Source organism: Coturnix japonica, chromosome Z, assembly GCF_054131305.1.
Source record: "Coturnix japonica strain WE chromosome Z, WE-NBRP24, whole genome shotgun sequence".
Classification (NCBI taxonomy): Eukaryota; Metazoa; Chordata; class Aves; order Galliformes; family Phasianidae; genus Coturnix; species Coturnix japonica.
This window is the reverse complement of record NC_140702.1, coordinates 27,296,985-27,314,459: the sequence shown is the minus strand read 5'-3', so window position 1 is coordinate 27,314,459 and position 17,475 is coordinate 27,296,985. Positions and strand designations below refer to the sequence as shown.

The window sequence follows — 17,475 nt, the reverse complement described above, 5'->3', positions numbered from 1 at the left end:
ACATACCTATATATATTCACAAAACAATGATAGTAACTCAATTTCCCACCACCCACTCACAGATGCCCAGCCTGTCACCAGACAGTGGCTGAGTCCCCTAGACAACTCCAAACAGTTATAATTTCTCACATGATATTATGCAGTGTAGAATATCTCCTTGTCTACTTGAGGTCAGCCGTCCTGTTTCTGTCTCCTCCCAGCTCTTCACACCTCTCCAGCCCCTTCACTAGCACAACAGTACGATGAGACAAAATGTCCCTGGCTCTCTGTATAGCAACTCAGCAACAACTAAAATATTAGTGTGTTAGCAATTTTGTTTTTTCTCCTAAAGCTGAAACACACCATCACACCACATACTGTGAAGAAAAATTAACTACATCACAGTCTACTTGGGTTGGGGAGTCCTAGACATGAGGTCAGACTGAGAGAACAACCTTGAAAGCAGCCCTGCATATAAAGATTGGTGCTTTTTTACTGATGGAAAAAAAGTTCAGTGTGAGCCAACGGTATGCGTGAACTTGCACCCAGAAAGCCAAGTATATCCTGTGCTGAATCAAAAGAGGAGCAGCCAGCAGAGTGAAGGAGGTTATTGTCCCTCCCTACTCCACCCTCTTGAGGCCCCATCTGAAGCATGCCATCCAGGTTTGAGGACCCTCAGGCAAGAAAGAGCTGTCAGAAAGGGTCCAGAGGAGGGTCAAGAAGATGATCAGCAGACTAGAGCACCTCTCCTGAAAAGGAAGGCTGAGAAAAGCTCTGGAAAGACTTCACTGTGGCCTTTTGTTAATTAAAATGAGATTTATTTTTTCTTTATTCTGAGGGTAGTGAGTCATTGAAACAGGCATCTCAGAAAGGTAGTTCATGCCCTATGCTTATCAATGTCCACGATGCATTTGGAAAATACTTATTTGCAAATGCATCTGGAAAATGCTTTTAATAATAGGTTTTACCTTTTCATTAACCTTTAAGTGTGGTCAGGCTATTTAACTCAATTATATTTGTAAGTGCCTTCCAAACAAACTACTCTAATTTCTTCCTTTTTTTTTTTTCCCCCAGAGAAAAATAAGTTATAATATGTGTATCTTTAAAGTAATAGTGTTAATTTACATCTGTCCAACTGTTTTACCAAGAGAGTCCTTAAAACCGTTTCTATCTTAATTCTCACATACTCCTTCTATCAAGCCTTCATGATCTTTTCTATCTAAACACAATATGCAAACTTTATCTTTCTGTCTTATTTTATGACACCATATTTTAAAGATGGCAGAATTTCACCAGAATAAGTCAAATTAAAGGGAAATTAAACAAAATCTCAGAGGGTCATACAAATCTATAGTGAAATAAAATGATCAAATTACTAGTGTACTCACAGGTATCACTCCAGCCTGTCTGGGCAGCAAAGAACGTGAACACTCTGGGTTTTGCTTTCAGTTTTACAGAACAAGTGTTAAAATTAATCTGGAAGAGAACCTTTTTCATGAAGTGGCTATGATGGCTCTTTGTTGAACAAAAATCTTTATGACATTGTCATGGTTTTGTAATTTTGTAATTTTGCTATCAGTATTCCACATCATAACATCATATAAAGCATGGATACTTCTATTGAATGTGCAGTCCACAGAAGAAGACTACATATCCCAGAGAACAACACGGGTAGTGATAAGTCACGGGACCAGGACGCTATATAATCTTGTTCCCAGGCTTGAGTGTCCTCCTTCTTCTCTCGAACTTCTCAGAGAGTGGGAAGCATTCCAGCCGTGTCACCTAAAGTTCACAGTAGGCCTCTCGGTTTTCGGGGACTCTCTCTCTCTGTTTTGTTCAATTTGTTAGCCTCAATTATATTATATTGTGTTATCTTGTATTTTGATATCATATTTAATAAAATAAGTTTTTCCTCCTTAGATTGCCGCTGTTTTTATCCCATTCCCCTTTTCCCCCTCCTTTCCAGGCCCTGGGGTGGCCCTACGGGGTGGCTTCCCATGTCACGGGCATAGGTAAATCTAAGTCACCTGTGACAGACATACACATTATGCTCTTTACAATTTGCATTAAATATTAGTTCTGCAAAATAGGGATAATCAAGACTATATTTCCAACTCTTTTCACTACCAGAAACAACTGGCATGTGTGAGTACAGTGAAGCCCTTTCAGAACACTTTTGCTAGTTCTTCATGCTAAACAAAAAGGAGGTGTTGGTAAATTTTAGCAGGTCTACCACAGAATATGTCTGGAAATTAAAAATGCATACTTCTACTTGAAAAAATACCAAGAAATCAGTATTTGTCTCCCTAAACAAAATTACTTCTCTCTATAAGTCTGTTGTCCAAAGCCGTTTTTAAGTTATAACAAAGGAGTCTGTTCTGCGATTGTAAAACAGAATATATTCTCTGAAAACAAAACACACAAATGTAGACACATATGGGGTTAGCTATACCATAAAACTGATGATGTGCAGAGGGACCCTGGATTAGAAAACATTCCCACGTTCAGCAAACCACACTGATATGATTTACTAACAGCTAAAGCAGCTCTGAGGTGGTAGGTAATATAGTCTGGAGAATAAAACCACTGAAAAAAATGTCAGAGCAGATCTCCAGTTCCTGCCTGTAGTATTGACTTACTATCTGATCTTGAACCAATCACTTATCTGTTCTTTTGTCTAATTTCCTTAAGACTAATCAGCAAATACTTCAAATAAAGCCTCTTTAAAACTGACAGATAAAAGCATAGGAAATGCGAATCAGAATACCATTACTACCAAGAATGTCAGAAAAGTGTGTCTTAAATGTATGATCAGACTTTCTGAAAGTTAGTTTTTTTACCATTTAGTAAAGTTACATGAAATTTAAAAAGCTCTTTGATTAAATGCATTGTCTGCTAAAGACAACTCCAAGCTGTCTCTTGATTGCTTTAACTAACACCTCATTTGCCTGAATTCAGAACTCTCCTGACTCTTCTCATGGAGGCTCATAATGGTAAGAATGACAGATGAGAGGAAAGAGGTATTAAATTCTTTAATCTGTAGTATCTTGCTGTTGAAATACATCTCCCAGGTTAAGAAGTGCAGCCTTGGACAGCTGAACCATCAATTTCTCCTTCTCACCGGACAATGGCTGTGCAATGGACAATGGACAATTCAGTCCAGATGCATCTTCCTGTGCCACCACAGGAAGCCTAAAGAACACCCACCTGGGAGGAAAGAGGTAAGTTGGAGGCAGGTGTCTGAATATGTGAGCTGTATGATAGTGTTATAATGAACCACATATCTGAGATCACACTTCTGTATCAGAAAAGTGTGCACTGCACATAGGGCACACATTAAGACATACATGTTCCGGATCCATTGCAAAGAAGTATAAAATAGTGAGGTGATTAATGTCATGCTGAACCAGTTCTGAATCCTCTAGATAAGCTTTTGTCTTTTGAACAAATGTATCTTCAGGCCTACATATACTGACTCTCAAATACACATAGAAAGGAGCACCTAATCTACAGTTGAAGAAGAAACAGGAGAGTGACTTTGTAATTTCAGATATTTACCACCTGCAACTGTTGTCTTCCATCTCATAGCACCATCTTGTTCTAAAAGCCTCTAAATAGACTTTCAATTAACTTCCATTTTCTAATTCTGGAAAGATGCCTCAAAATTTACTCTTTCCCATTCAAAACTAAAGTCTGTTTTGATCATCTACTAGCTCTTTTAATCACTTCTTGATCACTTCTTGATCCATAATGTTCATACTATGCCATTCCTTATTTCTTAATTCTCATCCATCCATAATAATACCTTGTGATCAGTATAGCTGCATCAACTGATGACATGTCTTCTCCCCAGCTTGTTGACATTTCTAAGTGTATATCGTTCTTCTTACCAAACTCTTCATGCTGCCATTTACAAAAGCTTTCCAGCATTTTTTCCCCATGATGTCCAATATACATATCTGCCTAGAAATGAAAATATTGATTCTGTTAAAACTGTGATTCTGTACAAAATAATTAAGGACTTTTTTTTTTTTTTTTTTTTTTTTTACTGAATTTGCAAAAGTATATTCCTTTTCGTGTCACACTTTATACATAAAAGTTTGTGCTTCTGAATTCAATGCTATCCTTCCACGTTAAACACGCAGATGAAGACACTGTACTGAGATGAGTACAGACAATCTGCTCACCGAAACTTCTGTCCCCTTTACTCGATAGCTTTTCACTATTGATTGAGAAGAAAAGATTAGTGATGTGAAGATGCAGAATTTGAACTTAAAATGATGAAATTCACTTGCTGCATTTATACAAAATATTTTTTCACTGGAAAAACGTAATATTTTAGAATCTGAAACACAGGTAGGGAGATCTCTTCTTCTTATGAACCAACTAAAATATGAAAGGATTCCCATAATATTCCATAGAAATGGCAAGATATAACAGAGCCTTTCGTTTGTTGACTAGTTGTCTGACAAGTAATATTAACTCTCCTACCATCCATTGTTTAGAAAAGCTCATCACTGAGTTCTGTGAATATACAAAAAGCAGTGTATAAGCAGATAAAGAAATACTTGGTTTTCATAGGAATTTTTTTCCTGGCTTTCATCTGCAAGCATAGGAATCTCGATATATACAGAATATAGATTAGAAAAAACTTGATATTTACTGGGGCTGTCAAGCACTGTAAATAATACATAAACAAATGCACAGAAGCTAACTGAGAAAAACTATTGGTCATTAAAATAAATGAATATTACAAGCCTCCACAGAGCAACAAGCTGAAGTAGCATTGTCCTCTGCAGACTGAGATAAAGATGATGCTTACTTACTGGAGTCTCGTGAAGGAGGACAAGCTTAGTAACCCGAAGATTAACTTGTATGCCAAGGCTCTTGTGCTGAAAAAGGTTAAAAACCTATGGGAAAAATAAAAAAAAAAAAAAAGAAAGAAAGAAACAGAAATGGTAAAAAAAAAAAAAAAAAAAAAAAAAAGCAGGCACTTGTTTTGAACACAACACACTGTGGACTAAAAATATCAAAACTCAGCAGTGCTAAAAGATTTTAATATTGTAGTGAGGTTGCTTTCATTTTCCATGACTTCAACAAAGCCCAAAGCTAATTTGTTTTGTTATGGGACAATACTGCTTCTGAGAGAACAGAAAGCACCTTTCCCACTGACAACAGTCATAACCACTTTATGAAGCTTAGACAATTTCTCCACATACTTGAACATGCACATAAAGTTATTCACATGAAAATTCTTACTCATTCAAATGTGAGATCATGGCAGTAACCCCTCCTCTCATGCAAAATAGTCTATTTATTTATTTATTTATTTATTTATTTATTTATTTATTTATTTATTTTTATTCCTCGGTTTATGCTCCTTCAGAAAATTCTTTCCTTGTATGTGACAGATTCTACTTTTTGCTGCACTTTATGCGTTTCAACAACAGCTGGGGAGGGGTTGTAATCAACTCAATGCCTTAACTTTTTTTTTTCTTATCCACTCTGATGATCACATAATCTTCCTGAATGACAAAGTTGTATTTTCATAGCAAGCACAGATCATAAGAAATCATGCAATACCCCAGCTTTCCAATAATATCATGATCTTCTAACCAGAAAATCACCTTGGTCAGATCCCATTTTCTGGTTCATCGCTGAAGATGTAAGACCAGATGGTACAAACTGATGTGCAGCATCATGGTTTTATGTTGCAAAATATACGTATTAAATCTTGACAGCCTGCTAATGGTCATGTGCTGTCTCTTTACAGGTACTCTGTCAGGATAATACAAAGGAGCAATGAAATCAGTCCATTATGCATGCACTGGTGGCAAAAGCCAAAATGAATTTTAAATTTCCTACCATGTTTAAGATGGTCAGAATAAATCTTCTGGCAGCATCTGTTCCATGATACAAAACCATAGCTGGATCTGCTACCACAACTGTTTCTATATTGTACTCCTGAGGTAATTTGTAAGAGTATCGTTTTCCTCTTCCACTTTCTGATACTTTTTGATTCTTGGATTTTCTTTTATCTGTAACATAAAAACACTGTATGAAGAATCTTTCAGAGTACCCCTCAGGTACCTTAAGGATTTGCTACCTGTAATTAGAGCATCATATTGATTGTGTGAAACGTTAACACTCATGAATGCTAATACATACTTATTTAGCACTGCCAGTGCAACTAGGCTCAGACTGATGGACTGAATATTAGTTCACATGAGGGAAACAAGACTGTCATTCAGATGCTCAGATAAAGACAGTCAGATTATTTGCATCCCACTACATGACATATTCATAAAATAGTAGGTGCATCCTTGTTTGCTTTATAGGATAGAATTAAATTAATATTCTGTTTAACAGAAAAATAGTCTCACTGAGGCTGAGGAATCACCAACCATTTAATCCACATAAACCTTAATGAAAACATCTTGATACAGTCAACCTATCTCAGCATAATAGATGATGAATACAGATTTGTCACATACTGAGTACCAAGAAAATATACAGAACAATTCAATGATTTGTAAAAATGAAAGAAGAGATTATTTCAGAAGAATGACGTCAAGAATATGTAGGATAAAATATGGTTATGTTTTGTGTTTTGTTTTTTTAATGCTGCACTAACAGCTTTCCAAAGTCACTGCTGCTGTCACTATAAGTAGCTGAAATAATTTTATTTTTTAAAGCATATGATCTCCAGAAATAAATAAAGACTTGGGTTTTGATTTCCTAAATAGAAATACTAGATAAATCCATAAGCAATCTAAGTTTTAATCTCCCACCTTTTGATCCTTCAATCAGCTTGCTTAGCCTTATACGGATAGCTGTCCCCCAGTTATACATGTGTTTGGGAGCTGGATCTAAAGCCTATCGCACAAAACAAAACATCACACTTGTTTCATTTATACTTTTGAGAATAGTATTTAATGAAACTGTAGTATCAAGAGGACAATATGGATATATTATTTGTGCCAAGAAGACACATCCTACAAGCTATACAACCATGACTTACTACATAAGCTCTTAAGGCTGCACGAGAAGTCTAAGGCTCTAAGTTTAAATTCATTTGGGTTTGAAATGATTTGTGATAAGCCATTTGATCAACACCATCTTCGTTCCAGGAGCAGTGACTAATTCCAGTATAGCTTCCAACAACATCATTTATTCATCATTCACTTCTTTCTCAATAACAGCAGCTATTGGTTGAGAAGTTTTAATTTAGCACCAGCATGGAAGTTCTGAGAAGTTTGCTAATATACTTCTCTAATATTTTAGCTAGAGATCTAATTAGTGTTCAGAATTGACAGTAAGAAGCCCACTATTTAAAACAGTATTTTGCTAAATGCACCACAGTCCCGGAAACTGCTGTATTCTCTATTTTCTGGGTTGCTGTGGATGAGAAGACTGTTCACCTCCATAGACAAGCTGGCTGCAAGGGGCAGTGTCCCTCATTTCCTCAGATATCTGTTGGGTTAGCAAACCAAAGGAAGATCTGTTCTTGGCCAGTCAGCCTTTTCCAAAAGCTGAAAAAATTCCCTGTCATGTGAGATCTCATTTATCTGAAAATTTTATCTCTCCCTCCAGACCCTTAAATAAATATAATTGCTAATTTTGGTAGCAGTGGCATCCAAACAACTATTATGATTACTTCCACCTAACAGACCAAACAGGTTTTAGGCAAAAATACTTGATTATTCACATATAAATAAACATGCAAAATTAACTAAGAAATGCTTGTTAATGGAAACCAACAACTCAGTATCCTCTAGTGTAATCTTAAAAATCTAGATCTACAACTAAGATTATTTATGCATTTCATTTCATGATTATCAGATAGAAACTGCCCTTAGAGCAAGAACTAACACAGCTATTGCAGCTGACAGTCCATCCTTCATCTCACTAAGTCAAACTTCTGCTGAATTTTTCCTACAAAAATAGCATCACTTTAAGAGCACAGTCTGATTGCAACTCAGAAGAACTGAATATTGCTTATTGTCAGAACAGAGAAGTAAAAGAGGAGGCTTTCAGTCTCTCAAGCACAGAAAGGTTTTTAGATGTAAAAAAAAAAATTTACATCTACTGTATCTTGTGCAAGAGCTCTCACTCATCAGTTTGTGTGAAACAAAACAACCATCTAAGATTATTTTTTTCCCTAGAGTACATTCGCCATGACCCAGCTACACTGCATAAACAACTTTGGGCTTGAACAAGAGCTTCATACTAGGCAGACGGAAAAGTACATAGTTCCTCAACACAGATCTCTGCTCCAATAGCAATTGCTTTTCTCATGAATCCTGTGCAACAGATCTGTGAACTGGTTGGATTTGAAAGGTATTATGGACCATATACTACAGAAAGGTGCAGAGTTTGAGAGCTGTGTATGTGCAACTGGCTCACATAAGTAAGTAAATCATACACATATTCAGTGAAAAGACACACACACATTCCCACAAACTCAGAAAGTAAACGTTTTTATCAGTCCTATTTTCTCCCTCCACCAGTTATCAAGAAAAACAATTTCTTTGCTCTCCTTGGACAACTTTGGCTATGTAGTATCTTTCAGTACAGACCACAACAGTTACAGAACGCAAACAATATCTTCATTGATTGCCTCCCCTAGTTCTGCATGAAAAGCCATTACATATATTATATAGCAATCCTTCAGCACCTCCAGCAGAGTAGTTCATTCCTTCTAACAATCACAATTCATCATTGGAAATATATTTTTGCTTGATATGTAGCCAGTCTTTGAGATAATTTGGCTTAAAACCAGCAGCTAAAATACCTGTCCTATAGCACCTACTCTGACAACACCTGTTGTAAGATATTGCTGAGAAGAAGGCATATGAAAGACAATAGTTACATTGTGTCAGACAGCTTCAATTCTCTCCAAGGAAGTTGTGTAAAATCTGAGTATCAGAGCATCAGAATGCTCCATGAATCTGCTGTTTTATCTTCATTAATCTACTTTCCTGAAGATTTGGTTTAAAATTCTCAAATACCACTTTAAAAATTTACTCTGTTGTTTTGGGTTTTTTTATGTCTGTTTATTTTTTTTTGTTCTCTCCCTTCTGCAATCTACTTTAAGGCTGTATCCATATCATGAATTTTCTGGTGATGTTAATGGTGCTAAGTACTGTCACACCAGCAAACTGCTCCTAGCATAGACACCACTTTCATCAAGATAGCTTACTACAGCTCCACTATGTAAAACAACTTGTAACATCAAGCAGAGGGACTAGTCTTGCTAGTACAACAGAACTAGTTAGAAACTGCAGACATTTAAAGCCTCCCAGAAATAAGGTTATGCCAGAAGATGCTAATCAGTTATGCACAGTTTGAGCTATTTTGAAATACCAGACTGGTAGCAGAGATAATGAAAGCTACTTCAAACAAATATTTGAATCTCTGTTGACAGACTATTTGCACTAAGTCAGAGCCTTGGGCATAAGATTACTGGAACAGAATAAGCTGACTTTTCCATTTTAGAGGACAAGAGAATGTGAAAGGCTGATTGCTAATGAAAATGACAGAAAAATAATTTCCTTACAGATGAGTCTGCATATTTATTCATTTTCATACATACCATGGATTGTTATAGAGCAGATGCCTCTGTCGTGTTTGTTTTATGCAAGCACACACATCATGCACACTTTTTGTTTTCTCTGCTTCTCTCATCCTTAAACACATGCAGGCACATGTGCTTTAATTCCCCTATTATCATTAATGATGATCATAAGAATTTCATAAGAATGACCAACTTTATATTATTTGAACTTCTTCTCATATCTTCTTTCATTTCAACCTTTGGATGGAAGACTAATTATAAGAATAATAGTACTTCCAAACTAGGAAAAATCTATCACATATATTTAGCTACAACAGGAAACAGACAGCAGTTCTAGTTCCGTATGCCATGGAACAGTTCAGACTAGGAGGGACTTCCAAAAGTCAGCTAGGCCAACTCCCTGCTCCAAGCAGGGCAAAAAATTCAGGTCTCTAACAATCTATTTCCATCTGCATTTTATAAATCACTGAAGATGCACACCCCACAGACTCTCTGAGCAACATCTTTCATCCAGATTTTTTTATCCCTTATGAGTTTCAATAGGGCCAAGTGTCAGATCTTGCATTTTGGCCACAACAACCCCAGGCAGCCCTACAGGCTTGGGGAAGAGTGCCTGGAAAGCTGCCTGAACAGAAAATGTTCTTGGTGTACTGATGGACATTCGGCTAATATGAGCCAGCAGTGTGCCCAGGTGGCCAAGAAGGCCAATGGCATCCTGGTTTGTGTCAGGAATGATGTGGTAAGCAGGACTAGGGAAGTCATCCTGCTCCTGTACTCAGCACTGGTGAGGCCTCACCTCAAGCACTGTGTTCAGTTTAGGGCACCTCGCTACAGAAAGGACATGGAGGTACTGGAGCAGGTCCAAAGAAGGGCAATGAGGCTTGGGAAGGGTTTGGAGAATACACCCTATGAGGAGTGACTGAAGGAAGTGGGGCTGTTTGGTCTGGGGAAAAGGAGGCTGAGAGACCTTATGCTCTCTTGAAATACCTGAAAGGGGATTGCAGCAAGACCAGGGCTGGTCTCTTCTCACTGGTGACAGGTGACAGGATGAGGAAATGGCCTCAAGCTGCATCAGGGGAGGTTTAGGTTGGATATCAAGAAATACTTTTTTATAGAAAGAGTGGTTAAACACTAGAATAGGCTCCCCAGGGAGGTGACCTAGTCACCATTTCTGAATGCATTTTAAAACCATTTGGATGTGGTGCTCAGGGACACAACTTAGGGGAGGGTTTTTAGAGTTAGGGTAGTATTTTTAGGTTGTGGTTGGACTTGATCTTGAAGGTCTTTTCCAACCTAAGGAATTCTATGATTCCGTGATTCTCTCATAACTTCCTACAACATCATTAAAAATACCCTCAGCTCATGTCTTCTGTCTTCTGAATTAAAGAAGCCATCAATTAAGCACGAATGGCAGTGTTTAATTTTCCACTAAAGCCCTTTTCTCCTCTGCCCTGAAAATTACTAAGTGAGCATTATGAGTCAGACTTTTTTAGAAGCCCTTTTACTTGAAAAAAACTGACTCTCTCTACCACCCATTAAGGAAGATGAATTTTGAATTCATTTTAATTGACAATCATAAAAGATGAACACTGTTACAAAGACAATTGAAAAGCAATGTCTGACTCACATGGATGTTCAGAATATTAACAATTGAAACTGTGATGATCTGTCCTTATGTTCCAAACCTGTACAAGAACTGCACATAGTATGTAAACTAGAAACTACTAAGACAATAGTACTAAGACAATAGACTGGGCCAACCAGTAGATCATAGTTGTTAGACTCACATTAAAAAAACCCACAAATTTTCTACTTTCAAATATACTGGATCATTGTATTTGTCTGTTCTGCAATGGATAATTTCACCTTCTCACAGATGTAACTGCAGTCTCAGCATGACACCTTGAAGCTGACCATAAGTTACTACTAGAAAAATAATCAAGTATGCTTTTGTTGGTTTTTAACTACTGCCTACAGATTTTAAATAGATGTCCACTACATTAAGTCTGTTCAGTAAGATTTGTGTATTACCTGTAACAACACCACAGTACTGATTCTGAGAAGTTGTTTTTTCAGTAATTTTCTCCTCTACGGACCTTTTTCGTCTGTACACCCTGTGTGCGTGACCTGTCACAGCCAAAGTGTGATTGACTGGCTCAATAAATATGAAGTCCTCATTAATCTGTATAAAACCCACCTGCAAAGGAAAAGAAAAGGAACATAAGATAAGAATTGAAGAAGCTATGTAGTTGTGCACACTGTTCACAGAACCAAAAATAAACAAACAAAAAAACAAAGCACACACACACAAAAAAAGCCCTATTATACTTAAGAAATACCTTTGTTTTAGTAACCTTACTCACTAGGTGACAACCTTTATATTTTACAAGTCTTTCTTCTTGAGTGAATTGGAATAAATTTAATTTATTTCAACAAAAATTGTGGGTGGGTGGCTACATGCCAGTAGTAGATGCACAGTAAAAAATCTGGAATGTTAAAAGTTTGCTTTGGGAGACCCATGGGGTCATTCAAATATGTACAGTATATACACAGAAGTCTATACACTACTTTAATAACTCAGTGTATTGTCACATTTTTTATAACTGTATTAAATGAAATAGCAGGAATGCATTCTGAACAACTATGAAACTCTAAAAGTATTATCATGACAGTCTTCTTGCACATTTTCAACTTAAATAAGTAAATAAACTATTAAATACATAGATACAGAGGCAGCAAGCCCAGCTGAAAGCCAGCAGCTGAAACAAAAAAAAAAAAAAACCCAAAACATTCTACTATGACAATTTAGCCTTTTTTCCTTTCCCAACATAGTTACGCACAGAAACATACAAAAATCAAGATGCATACCTACTAGCTAAAGCTAAAATAAATAAGCAAATAAATATAATTTATTTATATAATTAACATAGAACCCAAACTCAGGTAAAACTGTTAAAGTACAAAACATAAATTTCTATCAGAGTCACAAACACTGGGAGGATCAAAGTGCTTTCCTGTTTTTTGTGCTTTTTTTTTTTTTCCCCATCTGAAAATATCATCAGCAGGCCTGATGATGAACTTTCTCATTCCCTATACTGAAAAATGTATTAAGCAGTTTTACTACAATAAGAAAATGCAGTACATATGGTTAAAAGAAGCAAAGACCTCTTCTGTATGTTTCCATGCAAAACAAATGAATAGAAAGAGTGAAGAATTTTGTCACTGTCACAATTATGTATGTGGCATTGTTACACTGAATATTCTGCCATCAAAAATAGGTTCTGATTCAAACAAGAAAATAAAATTTGTTTTTATGAGAATTACAAAGTATGTCTTCTTTCAAGCTTCCTGTGGCATTATTTTTAAAACAAACAAGCAAACAAACAAATGGAAATAAAACACAACAACCCTTTCATTCTCCACTATCACAGCAATTAAAGTAGTATACATTTAGCCACACTAGCTGCAGGATCCTGAACGGATGCTGGAAATTCATCACAGACACTGTACGGAAACTTCTAAGTAGTTAAGTTTGTTCACCTGCTATTTAGGTCAGCTCACCTTCACTGTGATCTATGAATATTACACAGAAGATTAACTACATACATATCGTTAAGCACTTTCTGTACACGTACTAGCTGGTATTTCTAGATATCCTCAATAAAGTTACCCTGACACGACAATTAACCATGCTAATATTTAAATACATTTTTAAAAGACATGTAAAATACATGTAAAATGACATAGTGACAAGCTGTTCTGGGATCAGTGACGTTTTATGTTAGCTTTCAGCTGCTTAAATAAATTGAATGCTAGTTCATAATCTGAGAACTAAGAAAACTATACCCAGACTCTTCAGACATAAATTAGAGAACTGGAAACTGATGTAAATTTAATTTAATGAAATTATATATTCATTTATATATTCTAAATGGGTAATATTCAAATAAATTTGAGTAACCAGACGGATGTCATACACCTGGACTTCTGCAAACCTTTGACATGTCCCCACACCACATTCTTTCTAATCTGGAGAGGTATGGATTTGAAAGATGGACTGCCTGACGGATTACGAATTGGTTGGCTGGTCACAGCCAGAGGGTTGTGATCAATGGTTCTAAGTCTGGGTGGAGGCCAGTCACTAGGGGTGTCCCCCAAGGATCAATCTTGGGTAGGATCAGCCCTTGTATAAGTATGCATATATGCATAACGCCATAGCTCCCTTATAGTTCTGATGAAGGGAGAAAACACTGACTGTTTTACAGAGACTACTGAGTTAGAAGCACACTTTCAAATACTATCCCCAAATATAAGATCTACAGAAACAACTTTTTCTTATTTTTTGAATTCTTTTACATCAGACTGGAAGTATAGGAGTTTAAGATAAATATTACCCTGAAACTTTGGGAAAATTACTATCTACATGATTCCATTCTCTTGGCATTTAAGATGGTGGCTACTTACACCATAACAAGCTGATGCTGTAGATACAAAAAAAAAAAAAAAAAAACCTGCTAGAAATGGAAGAAGTAGTAGAATAGTGATGCATGCAAAATTGAGACAGGTTCACGTATTTTGCATATTTCATGGGTGCTCTTTTTGACATATACTTATCCACCTGAGCAATAGCCCCTCAAGCAGAAAGTAAAGAGTAAAGTGTAAATTGCTCACAGGATGGATGAATATCTAACAGAATCTGACTTGATGAAAAGAAAATGAACTGAAGGAAACCAATGGAGAAAGAAACTACCATTTCCCCATTGATTCACTGTCAGCCATAACTAAAGGTGTCTGGCATTTCCTCAAGATTCCAAGTATCACATTTCCTAACCAGAAATAAAATATTTCCATTTTTAGACCTATGTCTCTGTAAACACATTATTAAAAATTAACTTCTGTATTCATACAAGCACTACTCAAATTTGTGATAATTTTTAAACTGTCCTCAAAGTGCAGAATGATATTTACACAAAGTACAGCATACTTAAGAAGTAATCATAAACAATCATTAACTATCTGTATAATAAAAATGTTTTAATAAGGCTGTGCAAGTACAATACATTATTTTTAACTTGTTTGAGATCTATCACAAGATGTTATCAGATATTTAAGATGTTAGCTTCACTGAATGTAAATATTTAAAATAGATTTTAGCACCTGTACCTTTCTTTATTGGAGACATTTGAAATATTTTCATTTCTCAGGACTTTTTATAAAGGGAAATCTTTCAGATTTTTATTCACACAAAGAGCATCATCTTCCATATTTCCCTTTCTCAAATCTTGACATCCTATTTCTTAAAGAAAATTTTAATGTAGTAAAGTTTCTAGACTGGCTTATCACTTGTATCACTGGTAAAATTGCTGACGAAGATAATTATCTAGAGTACTAAAAAAGCTGGCTGAATAAAAAAGTAAACCTAAAAAACCACAGTAAAACTAGTTTTCTTTTTCCAGAATCAGTAAACGAGATCTCAAAAGCAAATCAAGAGCATCAGTAAAAGTTACACTGTCACAAGGCTGCAAAAGAATCTAGGATTCTTAAGTATTAAGGTTGAATACAGGGTTATTTAGCTGACAGATTCCACCTTATTTGACTCTTTTTACCCTCATTTTCCCACTCATAGTTAATAACACATCCACTGAAAAACTATTTTCATGATCCCTGCTTTGCAAGTGCTTACAGACATGGCTGGTCACATCCAATGCTGTCCATAACTGAACCAGAATTCAAAGGAGACAACAGATTTGTAGCTTTGGAAATTAGTCAATAATGTCAAGTACTGATTTCTCAATTGATAAACAAGTAACAGCCTTCTAAATATCACTTGAGACATTGTAACATACATTAAAAGCAAGGCCATTGAGGCAGTGTGATGTATGTTCAGAACTGTGAAACTGATAGGGATGTGCAATACCTACTGAGTTTTATTCAAGTTTTCCACATATACTAGGACTTCAGAAAAGACTGCTTTGATGAGATTATTTTTTCTCCATTTAACTGAACTGAACCTGTCTCTTGCAGTCAGAAATCCCTTTGCACATCTCAGTTCTTCCCTCTCACCTCACAAAATGCCTTTCCTTGAATATATGCACCACACCTCCTCAAAATAAACATCTTCTCCGAAGAGATCCTGTGTTCCTTCCAGAAAAGCAATACTTTTCTGGCCTGCCTTCACATCCAAAATATGCCTCCTCCCTTACAGCCTACTGAACTGACCATATTTCTTGCAGGTGATATGATGCAAAATAAATCATTTCTTTACCCAAAGTTCTCCCATTCAGCTACAGTTTGTGTGGCAGCTTGAACGGGCTGGGTGCCCAGGGGAAGTAGAGTATCCCTCTCCACCAGGGATAATCTCTACCAGTTCTCCCATTGGCTGCTTCCCAGCCTGTCCATGCTACTTTCCATCTGTCCATGCTCTCCATAAGGCAGAAAGCTCTGGCCAAAAAGGATGTGGCTACCCAGAACCTGACCAGAAATTAGGCAGTTCAGATCTGCGGCTGCAAGAAGTGCCTGAGAACGCTGCTGCCATTGGTGGATGATAGAGATACAACCTGTGTGAGATACGAGCATATGGATTATCTAATCAGTGTGGCAGCAGAGCTCAAGGAAGAGGTGAAAAGTTTAAGGAAGCCAGGCTCACCAGCCTGTACTTTCCCAGGTCTTTCCACCTACCCTTATTAAAAATGAGAGTGAATCTTTTTCTTTTTCCTTTCACCTGGGATTCTGTCAAACAACCATGAATTTCTGAATATTATAGAGAGTGGCTTGCCAATTACATCAGCCAGTTCCCTCAGGACCCTGACATGCACATTACTGGGTCCCACAGACGTGAACATGTTCATTTTCATCAGGTGGTCATGAGCCTGCCCTTCTCTTACAGAAGGAGGGATCCTGCTCCCCCAACACACATAAAGGTTCCAGGTGATTATACCATATTTCATGGGGTTTATTCAAAATGGGCTTTAGATTACATGATGTGTGTTTAAGATTATTTTTAATCAAGCTATTGCATAGAAGAGCGTGTTACAAATTAGAACAAAAACCCTGTTTTACTGAAGACTAACATGAATTTCAGAAGAAGTAAAAATTAGCTTCCAGCACCATATATTCATTTTTAATGATGCCCACCTTGAGAGAATACTGTTTAAAACCCTGTAATTTTTTAATAACCTTAAAATTCTGAAGAAGCTATTATTACCCCTTCTTCTCTTCCTACCTTATAGGATTTTGCAACCTCTCTGCTCTTTCACCTTACTGAAAATATAAAATGTCTGTAGACACATATGCTTGTTTTGCTCATGTCAGTTTCCAGAAGTCAGTGTATGCTTCCCATTTGATTTTAAAAAGAATTCAGTAGAACAAATGAACTGATTAAACACTCAAATTATGTGTGCAAATCCCTTTCCCCTCCCCAGGAAACTGTTGCTGGGATTCTGATTGGGCACCATCTGTACTAATGCAAAATGCGCCCCTATGCACTAAAAAGCACTCTGGAAAAGAGATAAAAGCTCCAGCAGGAAAAGACCACTGGCTACCTACTTTTCATCTGGATTTCTCCACTGCTGATAGGATCACTCAATATTAAAATAGGTCGCGCATATTTGTCAGAGAAAATTGTAATGTGTTGAAGGAAGCCATAGCATAGAGAATGGTTGGCTAATGCCTCTAGTGACTTACCTAAGAGAGCAAATTAAAGATCTTCTATTACCATCAAGAAGTTATAAAAAGCCACTTCATATTTTTATTCTAGACATGGAAGCAAAGTGAATTATCTATCATTCATGAACTTATAGATTTTCTTACAAATTTATCTTCAGTATGTAAGTCAGATTCAACTTAAACTCAACTTGATAAATAAAATCTGATTTTTTTATGTCAAACTTTGCAGTTCTCATTACACCATCTTAATTATC

General features: G+C 36.5%; 1 protein-coding gene across 1 annotated transcript in view; it reads right to left on the bottom strand.

Annotated features, from left to right (window-relative positions):
- ADAMTS19 (ADAM metallopeptidase with thrombospondin type 1 motif 19) overlaps window positions 1-17,475 on the bottom strand; it is a 112,663-nt gene that overhangs the window by 73,084 nt on the left and 22,104 nt on the right. The window contains exons 3-6 of the mRNA XM_015849403.3: window positions 11,588-11,753; window positions 5,845-6,017; window positions 4,806-4,889; window positions 3,785-3,942 (exon numbers count right to left, since the gene is read on the bottom strand). Coding sequence (XP_015704889.2) covers window positions 3,785-3,942; window positions 4,806-4,889; window positions 5,845-6,017; window positions 11,588-11,753 — 581 coding nt within the window. The remainder of the gene's footprint in view (window positions 1-3,784; window positions 3,943-4,805; window positions 4,890-5,844; window positions 6,018-11,587; window positions 11,754-17,475) is intronic.